This window comes from Oryctolagus cuniculus, chromosome 2 (genome assembly GCF_964237555.1).
Source record: "Oryctolagus cuniculus chromosome 2, mOryCun1.1, whole genome shotgun sequence".
Lineage (NCBI taxonomy): Eukaryota > Metazoa > Chordata > Mammalia > Lagomorpha > Leporidae > Oryctolagus > Oryctolagus cuniculus.
The window spans coordinates 185,154,945-185,178,420 of record NC_091433.1 but is presented as its reverse complement, the minus strand read 5'-3'; the positions used below and the strand labels follow the sequence as shown (position 1 = coordinate 185,178,420).

The 23,476-nt window shown below is 38.4% G+C and overlaps 1 protein-coding gene and 1 long non-coding RNA gene across 2 annotated transcripts; one reads left to right on the top strand and one right to left on the bottom strand.

Annotated features, from left to right (window-relative positions):
- Window positions 1-238: 238 nt before the first annotated feature.
- On the bottom strand, window positions 239-7,935 carry RAD51AP2 (RAD51 associated protein 2). Its single transcript, XM_002710042.5, has 3 exons — window positions 4,548-7,935; window positions 3,838-3,921; window positions 239-566 (listed from the first exon to the last, which is right to left on the bottom strand). The coding sequence occupies exons 1-3, from the start codon at window positions 7,750-7,752 to the stop codon at window positions 448-450; spliced, it is 3,408 nt and encodes a 1,135-aa protein (XP_002710088.2). The 5' UTR covers window positions 7,753-7,935; the 3' UTR covers window positions 239-447.
- A 1,598-nt stretch (window positions 7,936-9,533) lies between these two features.
- LOC127489157 (uncharacterized) lies at window positions 9,534-23,435 on the top strand. Its single transcript, XR_007917113.2, has 3 exons — window positions 9,534-11,805; window positions 13,543-13,602; window positions 22,597-23,435. It is a non-coding gene; the product is annotated as an uncharacterized lncRNA (long non-coding RNA).
- Window positions 23,436-23,476: the final 41 nt, after the last annotated feature.

The window sequence follows — 23,476 nt, the reverse complement described above, 5'->3', positions numbered from 1 at the left end:
TTCTGATCCAGCACTCTGCTGTGGCCTGGGAAAGCAAGTCCTTGGACCAAGTCCTTGGACCTCTACCCTCATGGGAGACCAGGAGGAGTCTCCTGTCTCCTGGCTTTATATTGGCACAGCTCTGGCCATTACAACCAATTGGGAAGTGAACCAGCAGATGGAAGATCTCTCTCTCTCTGTCTCTATGCCTCTCCTCTCTCTGTGTAACTCTGAATTTTAAATAAATAAATAAATCTTTTAAAAAAAAAACATATTTGCAACTTTTAAGTGTAACAAGATAATTCATACACACACAAAAATAACCACTCCACATCTTAGAATAAAGAAAACTCAAAAACTCCAAGATGGAAAAAGTATATAACCAAAGAAATAAATAAAACATTTCAGATGTTGTACATGTTTTTAAAATACAGGAGTCTAAAATCTTCTCTTAAGTTCTCTTAACATCTATTTCAGATAGGGATGAAGTTGTTTTGGCTTGGCTTTTCTTGACAAACCAATCCTGATCGGTCGGCTGCATGTCATAAGAGGTTGTACTCTTGAAATGCCTTGTGAAAAATGACTACCTGAAAAATAAGACAATAAAAGTTAAACAAAGGAGTAAACATTATCAACAATTTCATGCTTAATCTTTACTTACTTCTAATCATGACATTAGCAATATTTATTAAGTATTTACTGAACATTTACTACTTGTGAACCAGGCATCATCATAAACACTTTAAATGTATTATTTTGTTTACTTTTTCCCTAGTTTTAAAATACAGAAACCTAAGCACGGAAAAGTTAAGTAACTTGCCCAATATAAAATAGCAAATGAATAAATTAGCTTTCCAGTTAGTCTGACTTAACAATATCAACAAAAACTAAAGAAATTTTAAAGCCATCTTGCTGTAGTAGCTTTAAACACAATGTTATTTTTCTAATAGAAGCTAAAGAATTGTGCCATATTGTTAATGACTATGTTTGATTTCTAATAAACATTATTGTCAATGATAGAGCCCCAGGGTATTGTTATGCATCAGTGGAGTGCTCTTATTTTGAAATTTAACAACTTATGATATCACTTGTAAAGAGTAGCATAGTGTTTCATGGATGTCCTATCCATTACTAAATCAGTTAACAAGGTAGGCATTGTATTACTTTTGATAATGAAACACAACAACACTTCTAAAATTGTCACAATATTTTTTAAATAAATTGTGGGATGTGTATATAAATTTTATAATATCAGGCTTTAGTGAATCCATATAACTTTAATATATCACTTTATACTCAAAACAATGTAATAAGCCCAATGTAAAATTTGACTAAAGGTAATCTCCATGATTTCTAGGTTGAGCCAAACAGAATCCATATGAATATCTACATAAGCATTAATGAAACAGAATACAAAATTAAACTACATATAAGTTGGAAGATGAAAAATAACACAAAATTAGCTACTGATCACTTTATGATAGTTGATTCAACATTGCAATTTACATTCAACATTTTAATTTATAATTATAAATAAAACAAGTAAAAATAAAATAATTATAAAAAGTAATAGGAAAAACTACCATTCAATCACTAGATTTTTTTTAACTTTTCAACAAAAAGGGATAATTCAAATAAGGCAAAATTTTTGGATGATATATGATATGCTGGATTTGGTGAAAGAAGATAATTTCAGTACTTTCCATTGTAACATTACTGTTTCAAAACAAAGCTATGATTAATAATCTATTTGATTAATTTTTAAAAATAGTTTTCCTCTTATTTCAAATATGATATATATTTCTGTAACTTAGCAATGGATGGGAAATCACTGAACCAATTTCTTTAACAGCAGGTCTTTGGCAAAGCAAATGTCCTTAAACAGTCATTAAGTTATGGTTGTAAGGCTATATTCCTTCAAGTCCTTGGATTCCCTATGTTTTTATTGAATCAATTATGATCCCTTTGTTATTGCTATACACAAGTTTATTGTTTTAGATAGTTTAACAAAATATATTATGATAAATTTTTCATTTTATAAAAGCCAGTGTTTAAAAAGTTATGAAATTTATTAATGCCCTTTTAAAAATAATACTATCTCAATTGCTTTCTAAATCCCTGCAACTCAAGTGTGGTCTAGAGACCAGCATTGTCTGTATCTTCTGAGGGCTTGTTTAGGATCTACCTCACAGTTGAAAAAAATCCTTTAAACATTCAGGCAATTTACATATGTATTAAATTTAGAATAGAGCAAGCATTCATCTAAATGATATAAAATATCTGGTGACCTGGTTGGCTGCTCTGACATATGCTCAGAATAATTTCAAATACTTGCATCTCTATACCACTGAGATAGAAGAGAGAGACAGAGAAAGAGGACACACTGAAGACATCAGTAGTAGAAACACTAAGAGGCATCATAATGACAGGTGTGTAGGTATCATAACATTTCAGAAAAATCAAGATCTTTATAACAGGTATAAAATCAAACTGTGTAAGCAAGTACCCACTCCATTCAGGCAAAGCATTAAATCTGTTCCTATGAAACCTCATGTCCTAGTACTCCCAACCCATCCCTCATATTATGGATTCAAATAAACCTTAGAAAGATCATTCAACTTCTATACACTTTGAAAATGAATTCAAGACAATCATCCTAGCATCATGTTAAATAATTCTGATTGACCTAACACATTATTTTTCATATTTGACAACAAATCAGTGTAACTTATGAAAACAAAGTATTTCTATTTTTAATGTTTATTTATTTTCATCTACTTGAAAAACAGACTGAGAAGGGGGGAAGGGGAACAAGAAGCAGGAGAGATCCTCCATTTGTAGGTTCACTCCTCAAATACCCACAACAGCAACAGCCAGAGCTAGGCTATGCCAAAGCCAAGAGCCAGCAATTAAATCAGTGCTCCCATGTGGGTAGCAGGGACCCAGCTACATGGTCATCACCTGTTGCCTCCTAGGTGCACTCATATGAAGCCAAAATTGGAAGCAGAGCAGGACTCAAATCTAAGAACTCCAATATGATGTAGGATGCAAACACACCAAGTAGCATCATTACCATTGCAATAAACATCTGCCTCATTGTTTTTTTAAAAGCATTAAAACTTTGAAATTGCATTGTGGTTAAAACACCTTGTTTAAGATGCCACATCCCATAACTAAGTGCCTGAGTTCAAGTCTAGCCTCCACTCCCAATCCAGCTTCCTGCTAATGCACACCTAGGAAGCAGCAGGTGATGGCTCAAGTACTTAGGACCCAGCCACTCCTCTATGTGAGACACTGGAGTTCTAGGCTTCCAGCTTTGGACTGGCTCCACCTTAACTGCTGCAAGCATTTAAAGAGTAAACTGGCAGATGGAAGATCTTTTCTCTATGCCTTTCAAATAAATATACATTTTTAAAAGTAATAAAATGTTTTTCTTATAACCTAAGTATATTTTCATCATGCAAAAAAAAATTATATATGATCTTAGAAGACACTCTAGGGGTCAGTGCTGTGGTGTAATAGGCTAAGCCTCTGCCTGTAGCTCCAGCATCCCATGTGGGTGCCAGTTCAAGTCCCGGCTGCTCCACTTCTGATCCAGTTCTCTGCTTATGGCCTGGAAAAGCAGTGGAAGATGGCCCAAGTGCTTGGGCCCCTGCACCTGCATGGGAGACTTGGAAGAATCCTGGTTCCTGGCTTTGGATCCACCCAGCTCCAGCCATTGCAGCCACTTGGGGAATGAACCAGTGGATGGAAGACCTCTCTCTCTGTCTCTCTGTCTCTCCCTAACTCTGCCTCTCAAATAAATAAATAAATCTTTAAAAAATAAATGACACTCTGGAAAATAACTTTAAATCTTACCTTTGCTCGATAAGCAATTCAATTTTTCCTCCTTACATTCATCAGGGGAAAAGGTACGTTTTTTAGGTAAAGGTTTTTCACAACCTGAAAATAAAAATTTAGCTGTTATAGCAAAAGTAGCCTTCATATAAAAATATTAACACTATTAACAAATTATTTTTTCAGGAATGTTTTCTTCATTTAGCTCCTAATACCTAGAGAAATGAAGTAAGACTCATCAATCTTCCCTTTGAAAAATAACTTTGGGGCCAGCATTGTGGCCTGATGGGAAAAGCCACCATCTGGGGCACCAGCATCCCATATGGGCACCAGTTAGTCCTGGCTGCTCCACTTCCATCCCTCTCCCTTCTAATGCACCTGGGAAAGCGGTGGAAGACGGCCCAAGGGCTTGGACCCCTGCACCCACGTGGAAGATCCCAAAGAAGCTCCTGGTTCCTGGCTCCTGGCTTCAGCCTGGCACAGCCTAGGCCATTGAGGCCATTTGTGGAGCGAACCAGTAGATGGAAGATCTCTCTCACTTTCTCTGTCTCTCCTTGTGTGTAACTCTGCCTTTCAAATAAATAAAAATAAGTCTTTAAAAAGTAAAAATTAAAAAAAGTTTTATGCATTGTCTTATTCTTTGCCAAAATTATATATATTTGAACTATATAGGAATAAAAGCAATGATCTTTTACCATGAAGAAAAGAACATTTCAAAATGAACATCATACCTTCCTCAGAAGTAGAAGAAAGAGATCCTTCCTCTGATGTTCTGGGATACAAACACCCATGAGGAACTTCCTGTTCTGTGTTTTCAGGTATCATTTTCCATTTAAATAAATTTTGGTGTCTTTTATATACTTTAGGCCCTGCTATGGTATCACAGAGCGAAGATGTGCATGTTTTCTTGACTGCCACCATTTTCAAATCTTTTTCCATCTCCATTTTTACCTCCTCATCACCATTACTTTCTCCAAAGTAATTTTCTTGTTCACTGTTTGTTTCAACACGGCTTAGAATTTCATTTTCCTTACTAATTTCATGAAACATACGAAGTTCTTCAAGAACCAAATCGAATTCACTCTTCATCTCAAAATCTTTTACCATTGTCAGAGATTCTGTTGACAAACACTTAGCAGTTAAGTCCTGAAAACATTCTTTGTTCCCTTCACTGGAATCAGTTTCAAACTGATGATTCATACATAATGTGGAGTTGTTTTTCAGATGAAAATGATTTGTAGTTAACTCACTTTCTTCCAAAATATTATCATATTCATTTCTGTCAATTGTATTATTTTGAACAGGTTTCATTTTTTCTACATCTACTTTTGTACCCATTAATAAAACTGTCTGCATAGAAAGCATGCTATCAATTGGAAAGCTACTATCTTTTCCTTCTTTTTCTATATTAATATCTTTATGAACTTGGAAACTATTTGTTAAACCTTGTGCTCTGAATTTTACTTCCTCTTCTAAAACTGAGTCATAATTTTTTCCTTCTTTTTCACTTAGCAGTTTCCCAAAATTTAGCACCCGATTTGCATTCACATCATTCGTCTCCACACTATGTATTGAGCTGTGCCTTGCTGGTACAGCCCATGGTCTAACATTGAAGAAATCTTCAAATATGCACTTAGAACTAAACATATTGATCTCTTTTTGTTTCCATTTTCTTTCAGTGTCTAACACTCGGTTGTGCATATTTATGTCATAATATTTTTCACTTACACACCCATGGTTGTTCTGTATATATTGTGAATCAGACTTTATATGTGTTGTAGCTGTATTAGAACTACAGGGAGCCAAATTTGCCACATTTATGTTCTTATAACTAATCTCTTTTGCCAAAGAAATCCCTTTCATGTCATCAAAGTCCTTTAGAGGATTTTTTTCACACATTCCAAAATTTGGAAAACATATATTATTAGCTGTGCTAAAAGAATTACTGTTTTTTTCCTTAGACCTATCAATAGCTTGTTCAGTTGTAAACAACTTCCTTTTCTTTATGATAGGTTTCCTAACATCTTCTAATTGTCTTGAAAAAGTTAAAATCTTTATTGGATATACAGTATGCCTTTTCACTATCATAATTTTGGGATAATTCAAATACAGTTTGCGTTTGAGAAGGCATCCCTTTTCTAATTCAGAGTCATTTTCAAGTCTTGTTAAATAGTCAAAGTTATTAACCAAAGAAGTTCTACTGGCTTTCATAGTGATTTTTAAAAGTTCTAAAATGGTTTGTAAGTATATGTTTAAAATGCCCCTCTTTATATCGGCATTCGTGTTCCTGGTTATTAGATTTTGAACAACAGTTTGCTTTTTGTACTTCAAAATGTTATACCAGGTCAAAATTCTATTATCTTTTTGATTTCCTGAAATATGAAAATTAAGAATTTCTGTAATAACACTTTGAAAAATGTGGCTTACATGAAAGTATTTCTGTGTAGTACAACATCTCAATTGTAGCATATTATTTTCTCCTTTACAATATAACCAAAGAGCCTTTAGTAAAGTTTTCTGGCTACCCAGTATTTTTATCATGAAAGGCTTTGCTTGTTTTTCAAACACATTCATGACTATCGTATTGTGATACCCTTCCTTGGTTAACAGACTCATTTTAAATAATTGTAGTAAATTCAATTTTTCTCTAGATCTTTTCATATTTTCACACTTAACCCTATCATTATTTATAACCTCTAAATTTTTCCCATTTACTTTCAAAATATATCTAGTGATACAGTCCCAGCTTTGAGTTACTTCCAAGTTGCTAAGGAAGTAACTACCCAGGTGTGTTTTTGCTTCTTCCCAATTAGCATTTTCTAGTATTATAGTGAAATTCTTTTTACAGTGTCTTACATCACGCTTGGTACTACTGTGATTATAGTAGTTTAAGCCGATCAAATCTTTTTTTCTTTCAAAATTATTTTGGTTGCTGAGTGACTGGTGGTTACTTTCATAACACTCAGAAACAATTTTTTTCATATCCACAATTTTTGTATCATCTTGTAACTTTTGCTTCTTAACATCAGGTCTATTTTGGGACCAGTAAATGTTTGTGAAATCCCTAACATATGCCTCAGATTTGTCATTCTTTTTCTCTGCTATTTCCTTTAAATAGACAAAGGACATTTTGCTATTTAAATCAGATGGAAAATTAGGGATTCTCATTGTGCTACGAGCTCTAAAATAACTTGGTTTAGCAATTTCCAAGCTGGGCTGGTTTGGGGATTTTGATATTTTTAGTATAGATGATGAAACGTTATTTTCTTTTATATTTGATGACATAACACTGTCAACGTTACATCTGTTCCTAATTTCATGAGACGGTGATTTAGCTTCCCTGAAAAAGGTAACAGCTAAAAACGGATTTTCTGCCTGCCTTACGTAACCCTTGCCTCTCGGGACATCGTCTCCCTCTTGGACTAAATGCCGTTTTCCCGCCTCAAGTTGTGCGCGGGGCACAAGGTGTCCGACTTCTGCTTGGGCTTTGACCCTGAAGCGCTCTCCCACCCGCTCTGTACCGCAGGGTGCTGGCTCGGACCCTCCTGGAGCCCCCAACCCACAGCCTGAACTTCCTGAGGGGCGAGCCTGCCCGCAGCTGTTCCTCTGAAATTCGCCCAGTGGGCATCCCTGACGACCTATCGGCTTCTCGTTGACGGATTTCTCCACACAAGAATCTGTGGCGTCGTCAAAAATCGCACTCGTTAAAAAGAGGAGCGCCTTGAAGGGTCTGGGCGACAACTCCCAGGCTTTCTCCTCCTCAGTCAAGCGAGGCACCCATGGCAGCCGCCACCCCGCCTCAGGGACACCACCAGACTCCTCGAGACGGAGCCGCTTGCTGCTAGGTGGTTGAAAACAGGCGTCTTCACGAGGAGGTGAAAGATTGGCAGGCCGCCTGAGCCGGGCAGGCCGCGGCGTGCGGTGCGCGAACGACATGACGGCGAAGCGTAGCTATCTGTCGAGGTTCCAGGCAGGTTCCAGGAATTTATCAGGAGTGAGGCGGATTCGCCCCGCCCCCGTTGCCGCCTCGGACACACCCCGGACACGCCCCTGCAATCCTGGCCTGCGCTCTGATTTAAAGAATGCCCCGCCCCGAACCCGCCCTTCCTCCACCCGGTCCCGCCCCTTTTCGCCGCGCCTTGCCCCCTCCCAACCATCGAACCCGCGCGCCCGTCGGAGCCTAGAACCATGGGAGCCGTTACAAGGTCTATTTTTAGCGATATTTCGAATGCCGCTGGTGTAACGGTCTTCCACTCGCGTGATTCCTTGGGAGAGTGCAGGGAGATGTCAGAATCTGCATTTGTGAAGGAAACCATTTTAGTTCAAAAATTCTAAAATTCCGTTCTCCTCAGAAGCGGTTTCTCCGCAGTTGCCGGCGTGACTTGTCCGGTTATGTAAACGCGATACCCGTCGCCCTGTGAGGAAAAAAGTTTTTAATCTCCACAGCGACTCTTAAAATCAGATTTCCACCTCCACCGCGTCCACCTAGAGAGCGGTTTTTGGTTTTGTGTTTGTTTCTGACGGGGAAGGGGAAGCACTGGTACTTAGAAATCTGAACATCAGGGAAATGTGTTTCGAAACTATTATCTAGGTAACTACTGAAGACCGAAAACTCAATTTTCTTGGGTACTGCGAAGGTTTCTTCCCGAATACGGTGGGTGAAATTCTTAAAGATAAAAACTACATGTTTGAACTACTCCAATTAATGTAAGCACAAATAGCATAATTCTGGGTCAGACCTGATGACAAATTTTTAAATACTCTTTCTTCTTTTCCCTCTGCTTTGAAAATCATTTCTTCATCATTTGCAGTCAACTCTGATTTTTCTCTATTCCAGGATTACAAAGAAGAATACTAATTTCAAAATATTCAGTACCTTATATATATATATATTAATAAACATAAATATTGATTAGTAATTTAAAACCTCAATTCTCTTGAATGGTTGTTTCAGAGCTGGCATTTTTTGTTTGTTTCTGAAAATTTGTAAGAATACACAGCAAGAATCCTGATTTCAGAACTCATGGAAGCGTGTATGGCAATATATGACTAGCATACTACCTTAGGTAATAAGATGTTCAGCCTCATGTCTTTGCTTAGATACATTGTGACTCCAGTTCTAGGCATTCACTGTTACAGGGGTTTGTAAAAATCTCCAGAAAGATGTTTGCTTAGATTTGTGGAAAGCTATTCAGCCTAGCACTCCATCAACACTAAGAATGTGGCAGCGATTCAGATTACACATCAGTTGAGTGTGCGGAGGGCTTCCTCTACATATTTTAGGTTCCACTGCTTTTTTAATCCCAGGTTTTTCCACAAAACTACATTCCACTGTAATGCAACCTGTTCTATGCCTGTGATCAGCCCATTAGGACAGACTTGTATGGTTAAAGTGGATGTAATTGGGGCACAAGTGTGATAAGTAGTTTTTCAGAAGCAAGTTTTTTTTAAGATTTATTTATTTATTATTTATTTGAAAGACATAGTGACAGAGAGAGAGGGAGAGACACAGAGAGAGAAAGGTCTTCCGTCCATACTCTGATTCACTCCCAAATGGGCCACAATTTCCAGGGCTGGACCAGGCCAAAACCAGGAGCCTGGAACTTCATCCATGTCTCCTACATGATGACTGAGGCCCAAACACTTGGGCCATCTTCCACAGCTTTCCGGGGTATATTAGCAGGGAGCTGGATCAGAAGTGTAGCAGGGGACGGTGCTACGGTATAGCAGATGAAGCCGCTGCCTGTAATGCCAGCATCCGATATGGGTGCCAATTCCAGTCCCAGCTGCTCCACTTCTGATCCAGCTCCCTGCTGATATGCCTGGGAAAACAGTAGAAGATGGCCCAAGTCCTTGAACCCCTGCACCCATGTGGGAGACCTGGAGGAAGCTCCTGGCTCCTGACTTCAGATTAGCCCAGCTCCAGTCATTGAAGCCTTTTGGGGAGTGAACCAGTGAATGGAAGACCCCTATCTCTACCCTGAATCTCTAACTCTGCCTTTCAAATAAAACAATAATTAAAAAAAAAAAAAAAAGGAGAGAAGAAGAAAGAAGAAGAAGGAGAAGGAGAAAGAGTAACAACTAGGGTTCATATGGGATGAGGGGTCCCAAGTGGCAGCTTAACCCATTATACCACAAAGCCAGCCCCAAGAACAAGTTTTCTATTTGCAAAGTAAATGCCATAACTTTTATCATTTCTAAATTAGTATGTAGTTAATGTTTGGTGATTTCTTCATCTTGCTAATTTTCCTAAGAATACACTATTTTTAGATCCCCATCATATCATTATTAACAACCATACATGGTTGAAAGACTAGAAAATTCAAGTAAAACCAAGAAATATTAAATTTAATTCGATCACTAATTGAGAACTATGTCCAAGACACCATTGGGTGTAAAGAAATGTGCAGGTTTTTCTCTATGCTGAAATCAAAGACGACCATAAAAAAGTCTCCTTGTTTAATGTTCACTTTTTTTTAAGATTTATTTATTTATTTGAAAGCCAGAGTTACACCGAGAAAGGAGAGGCAGAGAGAGAGAGGTCTTTGATCCGCTGGTTCACTCCCTAACCGGCCACAATGGCCAGAGCTGTGCCGATCCGTAGTCAGGATCCAGGAGCCTCTTCCAGGTTTCCCATGCAGGTATAGGGGCCCAAGGACTTGGGCCATCTTCTACTTTCCCAGGCCATAACAGAGAGCTGGATTGGAAGCAGAGCAGCCAGGACTCGAACCAGCACCCATATGGGATAGCAGCGCCTTTGCTGCTACACCACAGTGCCGGCCCTTTAATGTTCACTTATATAAAAATATAGTCAATGTCATTTCAAATAATGCCTATAGAAACTTAAATGTGTTTTTCTTGATTTTTTAAATGCTATCATGAGAATAGACCAGCTATATATGAGAAATGTATAAAGTTATATCTTCAACTCATAACTAGGATGTAAATGCGATTCATCAAATCTTACCTGCACTTAAAGCCCATTTCAAATGTCAGATTTTTTGTTTCACTTTCCATAAGCTTTTTAAATGTGATTTTATTATTAAGAGAACAGATATCATGTATTTCATAGATACAGTTCTATGAAGATAACCATGCTTCCCTTCCTCCTTCCTTTCTCCCCCTTCCCCCTTCCTTTCTTTCCTTTTGCTTTTCCTTTAATTTTTGCAATAATATGCTTTCAATTTACTTTATAAACACGGGCTTAATCCTCCACTAACCCTATCATTTTACCTGCCTATCCTTTGGAGTCACTTTGTTAGAGTCGACCGCCCGAAAAACGTCACCAAGAGACACGTCTCTTATGCAAACAGCACGGGGAAGTTTTGTTGATTATCCAGCATGCTGGGGCTGTCTGATCATCATGAGCAGAGCAGCCCCGAATAACCAAAGGTTAGGGTTTATAAAGGCAAAAACCGCAAAACCGGGAAGGGGAAGAGAATACACGGTTGTTAAGTGGTTGCTAAAGTCTTACAATCAGCAATTATGATCTTAAGACATAGACAAATCACATCTTCATTATTAGCCCAGGTAACCCAGGTGCAACCTTTTTACTTTTAAGCTTGAGCAATCATGCTAGGGGGTTTTTGTGCGTTGCCAAGGGTGATGTAGTGCACTGCTATTGTCCGACTATTTGAGATCATAGTTTCAGACCAGAGTCTCACGGTGGGGGGGTTCTTTCCCAGAATGCAGTCTCAAGTGCTCCAAAATGGAGTCCCTACTGTCAAGGTGCTACTTCACTCTGTTTTATTTTTACAGCTGCACCAGGAAGGTTTAAACCTGTAAGCTTAACTTTTTACACCCACACATATACAATTTTAACTCTTCAACCTCTCTCCCTTAATAGTAGTAAACAGCTTTAACAACAGATCCTGTCTTGACCCCTTTTAGGTTGGTGTCTTACTATACTTCAGACCTGAATGAATGAAAGAATGATCCAGTTCATGAGCTAGACTCCATACTGAAGCTATGTCTCAAGCTCCTATTAGAGTTAAGTCAGAAATTCACTTAGTATTTTGGGATGCCTAATGTCCAAAGTCCTCCATGTGATAGGCCACATCCTCACTAGATCCTACTTTAGCTTTCTCAGCTTCACTTTATTTAAAATTTGCTCCATATTGCCTACATCAGAATGTTTATTTTCTTGCTATTTCCATGCATGGTTCCAATGTCTTCCCCTTTCTCCATCTGAAAAATTGCTGCTCAGCCTTACAGAGTCCTGTGTGAAAATTATCTCCTTATGAAAATGTCTCCACCTTCTCCCTGTTGTATCCAGTCCTTGGTCAGAATTACCTGCATTGCTCTCTGTGTTCCTATAGCAATTTATTTCTAACTATAGAACACTTAAAACATTGTGTTATATGGAATTGTTTATATGTGCCCTCTATTAACCTCTGTAAATCATAACAAAGATTTTTATCTGACCAGTGCCTCTCACTGAGTACCTCAGTTAATGAGAAAAAAATGAAATGGCATTATTGTTTATACACATTTCTAATGTAAGTGGATTATTGGTGTCTTTGAAGCATTTTAAGTTTCTTTGCTTTGCATTTTACTTTACTTTGGCTTTATGGGCTAAAACGAAGACTTACTTTTGTAATCATGTTAAAATAAATTTAACATGAAAACTATGCCAAGCTATATCATCATAAGAGCTAAAAAATGATTCTGAATATTAGTGGATTTTTAAAAAGTTTAATTTATTTGCATCTACTTGAAAGGCAGAGAGAGAGAGAGAGAGAGAGAGAGAGAGAGAGATCTTCCACTCACTGGTTCACTCCCCAAACATTAGCAACAGCCAGGGCTGGATCAGGCTGAAGCCAGGAGAACCAGGAACTCCATCTGGGTCCTCCAGATGGGTGTCAAGGACCCAATCACCAGAGCCGTCATCATCTGCTTCCCAGGATGCACCAGTGAGAAGTTGGACTAGAAGCAGAAGAGCTGAGACCCCAACTGGCACTTCAGTGTGGGATGCAGGTGTCCCAAATAGCAACAGCTCAACTGAATGCTACACGATGCCGATGCCCTGACTGTGAATATTAATGGTTTAACAATAGAGGGCCTGCACTGTGGCTTAGTGGGTTAACGCCCTGGCCTGAAGTGCCGGCAAAGCATAGGGGTGCCGGTTCAAGACCCAGCTGCTCCACTTCTGATCCAGCTCTCTGCTCTGGCCTGGGTAAGCAGTAGAAGACGGCCCAAGTCTTTGGGCCCCTGCACCCAGGTGGGAGACCTGAAAGAAGCTCCTGGCTCCTGGCTTCGAATCAGCACAGCTCCGGCTGTTGTGGCTAATTGATGAGCTGGATTGGAAGTAGAGCAGTTAAGACCTAACCGGGGCGGGTGCTGCAGCTCACTGGGCTAATCCTCCACCTTGCAGCGCCGGCACCCCAGGTTCTAGTCCCGGTCGGGGCACCAGATTCTGTCCCGGTTGCCCCTCTTCCAGGCCAGCTCTCTGCTGTGGCCAGGGAGTGCAGTGGAGGATGGCCCAAGTACTTGGGCCCTGCACCCCATGGGAAACCAGGAGAAGCACCTGGCTCCTGCCTTTGGATCAATGCAGTGCGCCAGCCACGGCGGCCATTGGAGGTTGAACCAACGGCAAAGGAAAACCTTTCTGTCTGTCTCTCTCTCTCTCACTGTCCACTCTGCCTGTCAAAAAATTAAAAAAAAAAAAAAAAAAAAAAAAAAAAAAAAAAAAACCTAACCGACACCCATATGGCATTGACATTGCAGACATGTAGAGGCTTAACCTGGTTTGCCACAATGCTGGACCCTTTTCAAGATTTTAAGATGGTAAGTCCTATCTTTTTCCAATCATGCAAACATATAATGACTTAGAGTGCTTTTTTTGTACAGCTTTTTGCTGACATTAGTCGCCTTGTTTTGTTTGGTCTATACAACAAATATTCAGCTAGACATTACAAAGACCTACAACTATCTTTTATTTAAATGTTAAGGAATTGAATATGTCTACACTAAATATAAGATTTATGAAACATAAAACTATGTTGAACATAATTTAATTTTTCTATTCTAAAATCAATGTAGGATAATAGTTGGATGTGTGGGGTCCAGAATCAAATTAAGCTTGAAACTATAATCCATAGTCAAATATTTCCCAGATGTGTGATATTAGGAAATTATTTAAACTTTCTGAGACACAGATTCTTATAAGTGGGAATTGTAAAGTAGAATCTATTTCATACATGGTATGAATGTAATGCAATACACTATGGAAAATACTTAGGAGATTTCTGGGCATGTAAGTCAGTGTACATAATATTTTTTAGACTTTTATAGTTATTAATATTGAACTGGCAGAATGCTGAAGCAGCTCCTACAGATTCAGAGGAAGTTGATTGTCAGTGTCTCTTCTTAACCACGCATCTCAGTGACTGCGTGTGGGTAGTTCAGAGTAGGCTATGATGGAAGTATTTACCTCGTTGAAACCAGCAAATGTTACAAGTTAAAGATTTTTCCAAAAATTTCTCCCTAGAAAGCCAATTGTTAAACAATTATTTGCACAGTACGGCATCAAATCCTGTCTTTCAACACTTCAGCTGTATTACTATGTAAATCTATTCTTACTACAGGGTTGTAGCTATAGTGAACTTGGCAGTTTGTTACATATCATTTGGCTAAGGTCAAAGTTAGACAATTAGGTTATCTCTGTATTTGATGCCAGGATATGTTTTTAATAAATACTATTAGCTTATTTTCTTTTCTTTAATAGAAAACTTTTATTTAATAAATATAAATTTTGAAAGTACAACTTTTGGATTATAGTGGTTCTTCCCCCCCATAACCACCCTCCCAACCACAAACTATCCCATCTCCTACTCCCTCTCCATCCCATTCTTCATTTGATACACTTATGAGTGGAGAATCCAAAGTTTCTAATCTACAAAAATAGTAATTGAGTATTTTGAGTTTGCTTATAGTTTAAAATTTCATAGTAGAGATAGATTCAGTTTAAGGGGAAAACAATATATCAAAAATGCTTTCTCTGTAAAAATCTAGGGCAAAGTATAGCTACTTCCCACTATCAATCAATAATCACTAACAACTTACTGGTAACACAGTCTTCAATCTACTTTTTAAGTATATGACTCTCATCTGATGATTTGATTAAACTCTGCTTTTATTTGCTGAACATCTATTACATGTAAGGAAACATGTCTGATGCTAAAGTAAATATTATGACATGTAAAATATAATCTTTGTCCTAAAGCACTGCATTCTAACAATAAATACAAATACAAAACAATTATTGATAATCCATGACCTTGTTAATCATGCCATTCATTACTTTGTCCTAGCTATATTCCCACCTTCATTCTCCTTATCTTCTTTCACTTATACCACCATTCAAAATTACTAGTAATTCCCCAAACATCCATTTTTATTGGTTTTTTTGTTTAATTCAAAACATTGTTATTGAGCATCTGTTATATACCAAGTGCTACATTAGATATCAGACGTGATCTTTTTTTTTTCAGGTATCTACAGTATAGTGGGGAGACAGACATATAACTGTTTTGAACATTTGTGAATAATGACTATTTCAAACATTTGTGAATATTGTCCTTTTCATTTACATTTCCTATTGAATGAAAGAAGGAGATAATGGGAAGGAGGGGAGGAAGGAAACATGGATTCTGGATCCCAAACTGCCTGGGTATTAACCCTAGTTCCACCACTTCCTGTCTGTGTGACTTCGGACAATTTTCTTAACACTATGTGCCTCGTTTTTCTCATCTGAAAATGAGAATGATAATAATAGTATCTGCTGCATTTGGTAGTTATAGGATTTTAAGAGATAATATAGGTAAACACTCTTTGCTTCATGGGAGCCCCATACTTTACCACACAGGCAATTTTTTCTCAAAACATTTAACTGAAAAGGAAAATATAAGTCAGTCATTGGATATTTCCAATAAGTTAAATATGTTCATTGCTGTATAGATATCACTCTGCTTTTCAAATATATTATTCATTCTGCCTTTGAATGTGTCTATTATGCATATTTAGTCAATAATTCTTCTCTAAGAATAATTAATTGGAAATTTTTATAACTATGTGTCCTGATTTTTTTTCTGCCTCAGTTCTAATCATTTAACAGTTTGTTTTAATGGCTTTAAATCTACTCAAATAAGCCCCTCATTACCAAGGAGTCAAAGGCATTTACTCTTCTCTGAAAACCACAGTTTTTACTCAATGAAATAGTCAATAAATGCTAGTTTGTATTATATATTCAATAATATGGTATACAAAGAACTCATAACTCAGAAACAAAGCATTGGTAAAATCAAACATTTAATAACAATTTAAAGTGTGAAAAAAATGTAACAGTTAAATGGATTCCAGAAGTGATACATATATACTTTCTTTTCATATGAGCTAAGTTATTGAGGACTGGAGTGGGTCTAAAGGAATCATAGAGAATGTTTATGATTTGGATTGTAGCAAAATAATAGAATGTATTCCAGATAGAAATGAGCACATGAATAAATGCATAGACAAAAGTACATGATATGTTTAATCAATAGTAAGTAGACAATTGTGTTTGGGACAGAATGTTTGCATAAGGGGGAAAAAGAATATACACAGGAAATAGATGGAGGTCAGGATATTCAGAACTTTTAACTATAAGCTAAGAAATTGTGGATGTTATGCCATAAATGACTCTTTGTGAATCATGCACATGAAAGTTCTGAAGAGGTGGTTTCTGAGGAAGTCAAACAGCCCAGGGCTAGACCAGTCAGTCACAGGTGATCAGCTTACCTGGAAATAGGTGTGATAGCTACACACTTGCAACCTACTTCTGGGTTGCTGGTGGACATGAAACATGCACAATATTCCATAGCTGGAAGGATATTTTACAATTATAAGCATAAGATTTTATATTTGAAGTGAAGACATTATCTGGGACATGATATATAGGTTTTTTAAAAGGTCAAATTTCAGTGTCTTCATAGCTTTTTTTTAAACCAAGTTAAAGGGCACCTTCACGTCCAGTGTATGGCCCTCTTGAAACAAGGTCCCATCTCCAGTGGAAATCAATGACTCTCTACCCCAGCTAAATGGGAATGCAGAAGTGCATGGCAGACTTCATGGGCCCGAACTTTCTTTGCAGAGCCCAGTGGCTTTGGAGCATCCAATATAACAGTCAAGATTATCTTTAGGGGTTGCTTTTCTGGGGATTTTAAGAACTGTAGTAACTGCTTGGGTTATTTCCAGTTCAGGGAGAATGTGGGAAGGTATGCAGCTGTGAAATGTTTTGTTATAGAGTGGTAATCCTTAAGGAACTTAGACTGTAGACAAAACACACCCCCAGCGCAGTTCTGTTTGCTCTCTGTTGCTGGAGGAGTAAAGTTTTACACAGCAAGTGCAGGGCCTCCCCGGCTTCAAGATGCCTGTATTAGGAACTTTATTAGCCCTTCTTTCTCCTTCTTGCTGTTGAAAACTAAGTTCTGAAATATAGTTTACTGTATCTTCCATCACAGAAAACTGTGTTCCTCACACAAGGCAAAAATATTCAACAGTTGGTTTTAGTCTGTTATATAACTTTGTTGTATATCAAACTAATTTCTACAAGTTTTTCATCCTAAACCTCAAATCACATAATTAATAATTTGCCTGTTTATTTATGACCTAATTGTGATTCTTTTATTAGTAAAAGCTATGGAAAAGGATCCTTTATTAAGTTGATGACTAGACCTACATTTACTTTTCCTGCAGTATATGAAGAAGTATTGTACCAGAATATTAAAAGATATGTAATATTTTATTGATAAATATATCCTTTAAAAGGAGTACATTTTAGAACATCATCATTTTGATGTGAATGTTAGTGGCTATTTATTATACATTTAGTGTTTTAAGAGACTCACCCAATTGCCTTTTTGCCCATATATATTATATAGGCTATTTGGCAATTTTTTAAACAGTGACATTAAAAAATAGTTTATGTAGAGAAAACTTAGTGGTTGTTAATTGTCTCCTCACCTGTATCCATGGGTTAGTTCAATTGCTTTGCTAGTTACAAAGCAGTATCAGAGTAAAAGTGTATTTGTAAACTGTATGGGAACTAAAAATTGGGAATAAAACCATTTTAGTTTTAAAAAAAGATGACTTACCTTAGGAAAATGGTATTTCTAAATTGCATTTTAGGAAAAGTTATATAGCAGCAACATTCAAGATGAACTGGAAATAAGAGAATACCATTCACAGAAAAAAAAATTAGTCTAGTCAAGAAGCCATTAAAAATATATAACCAGAAATGTTAAGGATCTGTATGGAGTTTCAGCCATAGAAATGGGAAGGAACAGATTGGAAAGGTATCTTAAGAAATTATCAGGGTGGGTATTTGGCATAGCAGGTAAGATACTTCCTTGGGACACCTGCAGCCTGTATGGAAGTGTCTGGATTCCAGTGTGAGCTCCACTCCTCTTTCCAGCTTCATGTGAATGCAGAACATAGGAGGCAAGTGGTGATGACTGGAGTACATGGATTGCTGCCATCTGCTTGAGTTCCAGGCTCCTGGCTTCAACCTAGCCCAGTCCAGACAGTTGAGGGCATTTGGGAAGTAAACCAGTGGATGGAAGATCTCTATTTGTCTCCACCTCTTTTTCTTTGGCTTTCTGCCTTTCAAATAAAGTAAATGAATAAATAAGTCTTAAGAAATTATCATTAGAACTTGGTTATAGCTTCAGTGGTAGTAAGGAATCAGTGATCACTCAAAGGTTTTGAGCCTAGTTGACAAGGAAAATAAAATCTTTTATTAATAGGAGGAGATAGTAAAGGGTTTGGATTTTTCTGAGAGGGTATCAGAAGGATAAAGTTAAGAAATTGAATTTAGGCATATGGCATTGAAGAAATTTGTAGACTTTTATGGTTCTAGACAGCTAGTTGGGAGAGCAGAAATTGAACTCAACAGTGGATAAAAAATGTAAATGCTGATAATTTTGTGTTAATATCCATATGAAAATGAATGGGGTTTACACACAGATATTTGAATTAGCAGTTAACCCACTGGTTGGGATGCCCACTTTCGCTCTGGATTCTAGTTTCCCACTAATGTCCCACCCTGGGAGGCAGAAGTTAATGCCTGAAGAGGTTGGGCTCCTGCCACCCGTGTGAGAAACCTGGATTGAGTTCCTGGCTTCTGGCTTCAGCCTGGACCTATCCCGGGTCTTGTAGGTATTTAGGGAACAAACCAGTGGATGGACAGGCTCGATTCTCGATCTCTCTCTCTCTCTGTCTCTCTCTCTCTCTTAAATAAATAAATGGGGGCACTCTTAAATAAGTAGTGGGGGTCACAATATAAGAACTACATTCTCCCCTCTTTTTCTCGCTGTTACTGCTTTAACTATATATCATAATGGGAAAATGATATAATCTATATTTTGTGATACTTCATGTGCATGATACATACGCATTTTACTGTTTGTAGACATAAAACCATTTTAATGTTTGATTAAATTTTTATTATCATGGGTGGCTTGGTTTTAAAAGAGAATTTCAAATTATATTCTTTCCTATAATGTCATTTGATTTTGACTGTATTGCAAGCAGACAGAATTTTTACTGGGGCATGCCATTATCAAAATGCCATTGATTATTATTAACCCCTTGAAAATATTTTGTTTATTTTTTAATAAGGTAAGTTGTAACTTCCTGACTTTTAAAACTAATTTCATGAAAATTAGATTGAGAATGGATGGAAGCAAAGAATCTTTAAATCAATAGTGTGTAGATTTCAGCCGATGCCGCGGCTCACTAGGCTAATCCTCCACCTAGCGGCGCCGGCACACCGGGTTCTAGTCCCCGTCGGGGCGCCAGATTCTGTCCCGGTTGCCCCTCTTCTAGGCCAGCTCTCTGCTGTGGCCAGAGAGTGCAGTGGAGGATGGTCCAAGTGCTTGGGACCTGCACCCGCATGGGAGACCAGGATAAGCACCTGGCTCCTGCCATTGGATCAGCGCAGTGCGCCGGCCGAAGTGCACTGGCCACGGCAGCCATTGGAGGGTGAACCAATGGCAAATGAAGACCTTTCTCTCTGTCTCTCTCTCTCACTGTCCACTCTGCCTGTCAAAAAAAAAAAAAAAAAGTGTGTAGATTTCAGCATTACTAAAAACATAAAACATTCAGCATTCCTAAAACATATAAAAAGCATATGACATTCTCCTTAAAAAGAATATAAAGGAAAACTATTTAACCTTTTACAAAGGCCTTAGAAAGCCATGATCAGTTTCAGGGGAGCTACCAACTGGACAGAGAAAAATGAAGTCTAGCACAACCTTCATCCATCAGGAGCAAAACCAGACGAGGCCAGCTACATGAGGAAGAACACAAACGCAGTTCTTGGCTTTTACATTATGACACTGGCTGCCAAAAACCAGACTGGTTCCAGTACATATTGCCAATTGTAATATCTGTAGCCCAAATAAACCTAGAAATTAACTCTCTGAGGTCTAATTTTCTTCCCTTGTTGATGTAATCACATTATTTCATGGGAATTAAATGAAACATCAAGCTGTTTTTTATTTAAGAATTGGTAAGAAATATTACAGCTATACAAATAAGCAATGTACTGTAATCTGAATCTTCCTATGGAAATCTGCTACTTCGTTATAAAATTCCTTATTCAGGGGTACAAGTTTTACGGGACTCTAAAATACCACACTATAGTGTAGAGGTTGGGGGATCCCTTTGATCTGCAGATGCTTGGAGATGGGGAGGTCTTTGTTAGCAAGGACCTTGCCCTGCTCAGACTCATTTAAATGGTCCTATTCCACTCACTGACTGACAGCCCCACTCCCTACTCACCTTACAGAATAGCAGCATGGGCATACCCACTGAAAAGTAGAATCCTCCACTCTCTGAGGAAAATAATTTTGACATAAATTTGAGATGATTCATCTTTGGCATCATTCTGCTCACTTATAGTATTTGAATAAAATTCAGCACCAAATAACGGCCTGCTCCTTGCAGAGAAGAAAATAAAAAGCACACTCACCTGACAGCAGCAGACACATGGTGTCTCAACTCCCTTAACTTCCTGGAGAAGGCCTTCTTAACTAGTTTTGTTTGTTTGTTTGTTTGTTTGTTTTTGACAGGCAGAGTGGACAGTGAGAGAGAGAGACAGAGAGAAAGGTCTTCCTTTGCCATTGGTTCACCCTCCAATGGCTGCCGCAGCTGGCACGCTGCAGCCAGCGCACCGTGCCTATCCGATGGCAGGAGCCAGGTGCTTCTCCTGGTTTCCCATGGGGTGCAGGGCCCAAGGACTTGGGCCATCCTCCACTGCACTCCCGGGCCACAGCAGAGAGCTGGCCTAGAAGAGGGGCAACTGGGACAGAATCTGGTGTACCGGCACTGCAAGACGGAGGATTAGCCTACTGAGCCGCAGCGCCGGCCCTTAACTAGTTTTAAAGTGACCCCCTCCAAGTTATGTTAGTGGCTGTTGCACAGACACTGACCCTCTCGGTGAACACTAGTAGTCCCTAAATAGCTAAGTAGAGCAGAGTTATTCTTTCCTCTGGATCTAAGAGACAAATTGGTCACACCGCTTTTAGGATAAAACAAGTACAAGCTTAAGTCATATCATGAATGGCCCATTCTCTTTGATAGATGTATTACAGTCAATAATAGGAGAAAGAGCTTCAATCTATTTACAAGTGTTCAGGAAGGGCTATGTTTAAAAATGCATATCGAATCCCTATAGACCAAAGACCAAATTTTAGCTTTCCTAAAACTGACCATAATCCACTAGATTCAAGCAACTTAATTTTTTTATTTATTTGAAATGCAGAGAGGCAAAGACAGAGATCTTCCCAACTGTCCACAATAGCTGGAGCTCAGGGAGGTTGAAACAGGGAACTCAATCTGGCTCTCTCATGTGGGTGACAGGGCCTGAGTACCAGCGCCATCATTGTTGCCAGCCAGAATGTACATCAGTAGGAAGCTGGAATCTGAAGTAGAGCCAGGACTTGAACCCAGGCCCTCTGATAGATGTACATGTCTCAAGCAGGATCTGAAGTGCTGCACCAAAAAGTTTCCCCAAAAGTGGTAGCCATGCTTTCAAGTATCAATTACAATTTTTTCTTTCTCCTTTCTTTTACTTTTTTTTAAGGAATTCCCAAATCCAACTATCTTTTTTTTCTAAGCTTTATTTTTTAATTTGATAGGAAGGGTTACAGACAGAGAGGAGGAGACAGAGAGGTTTTCCATCTGTTGGTTCACTCCTCAAATGGCACCAGTGGCTAGAGCTGGACCGATCCAAAGCCAGGAGCCAGGAGCTTCTTCCAGGTCTCCCACATGGGCGCAGCGGCCAATCACTTGGGCTATCTTCCACTAGTGTTTCAGTCCATTAGCAGGGAGGTGCATCAGAAGCGAAACAGCTGGGACTCCCATATGGGATGCCGACTCCGCAGGCCGAAGTTTAGCATACTACGCCACAGTGCCAACCCCTCAATCTTCTATTGTTTCATTAAAATATCACAGATGAGGCTTTTACTTTGAGTTCTTGTTTCTATAGCTGGACTTTTAGATCCTATTCATCAGCCTACTAAATAGCTCCTTTTTCAGTGATATAGATGTCATCCAAAAACTTTCTGATATCCTTATTTTTTCTGTTGTTGCATGCTGAATCAAAGAAATGGAATTTGAAACAAGTTCAATGTCATTTCCTTCAAGGATTATCTCATCTTTCTGGGCTTGAGATACTGAACAGGTAGCAACTGACCTCATCTGAAACCTACTATGCACTTTTTTTCTGTATCCCTTCAGATTGACATCGATATTTTCCAGCAACACAAAAATCTGAATGCTGAGAACGATCTTCATTCTTGCAGTAGGTGTGGCAAACAGACTCATTTTTCAAGGAGTAAAACGATGCATAAAATGTTTTAATAATGTTTCCAGGTAGCAGAACTTTAATAGTCTATGATCTTTATAGATTTCATCTTTGGACTGTATCCATTTGTGAATGACCCTGAAAGTTATCATGAGAGATGGTAATATGCCATTTTGCTAAAACACAAATGTTAATTTCATGCAACCATGAACCTGGTACTAGTAATTGAATAACAAGGGTCTAGTTAACCGATCACTCAGTCTGTTCAGCTCAACATTGCTCTGCTGTTATTTATCATATCATTAATAATATTTTACAGATAAGCAATAATACAGTCAATTTACCAATACACCAATCTTATACTAGAGTAACACTAATATACTACAGAGTCAGGAAGATCTTGAGACACATCCCTCATTAAAATCAGAAAACTGGGGTTAGCATTGTGGCATGGTAGGTAAAAGCCCTGCCTATGACACCAGTATCACACATGGGTGCCAGTTTGTGTCACGACTGCTCTATTTCCAATCCAGCTCCCTGCTAATGTCCTGAGAAAAGCAGTGGAAGATGACCCAAGTGTTTGTGCCCCTGCTACCCAAATGGGAGACCTGGATGAAGCTCCTGGTTCCTGGCTTTGGCCTGGCCTAGCCCTGGCCATTGCATCCATCTGTGAAGTGAACCACCAGATGGAAGATCTGTGTGTGTGTGTGTCTTGATTAATCCATAGTCAACATGTTTGAGCTTCTAATACTATATTACATTGTACATGATTGGAACTCAGTGAAGTCTATATTCAATGAATAATTCTAAAAA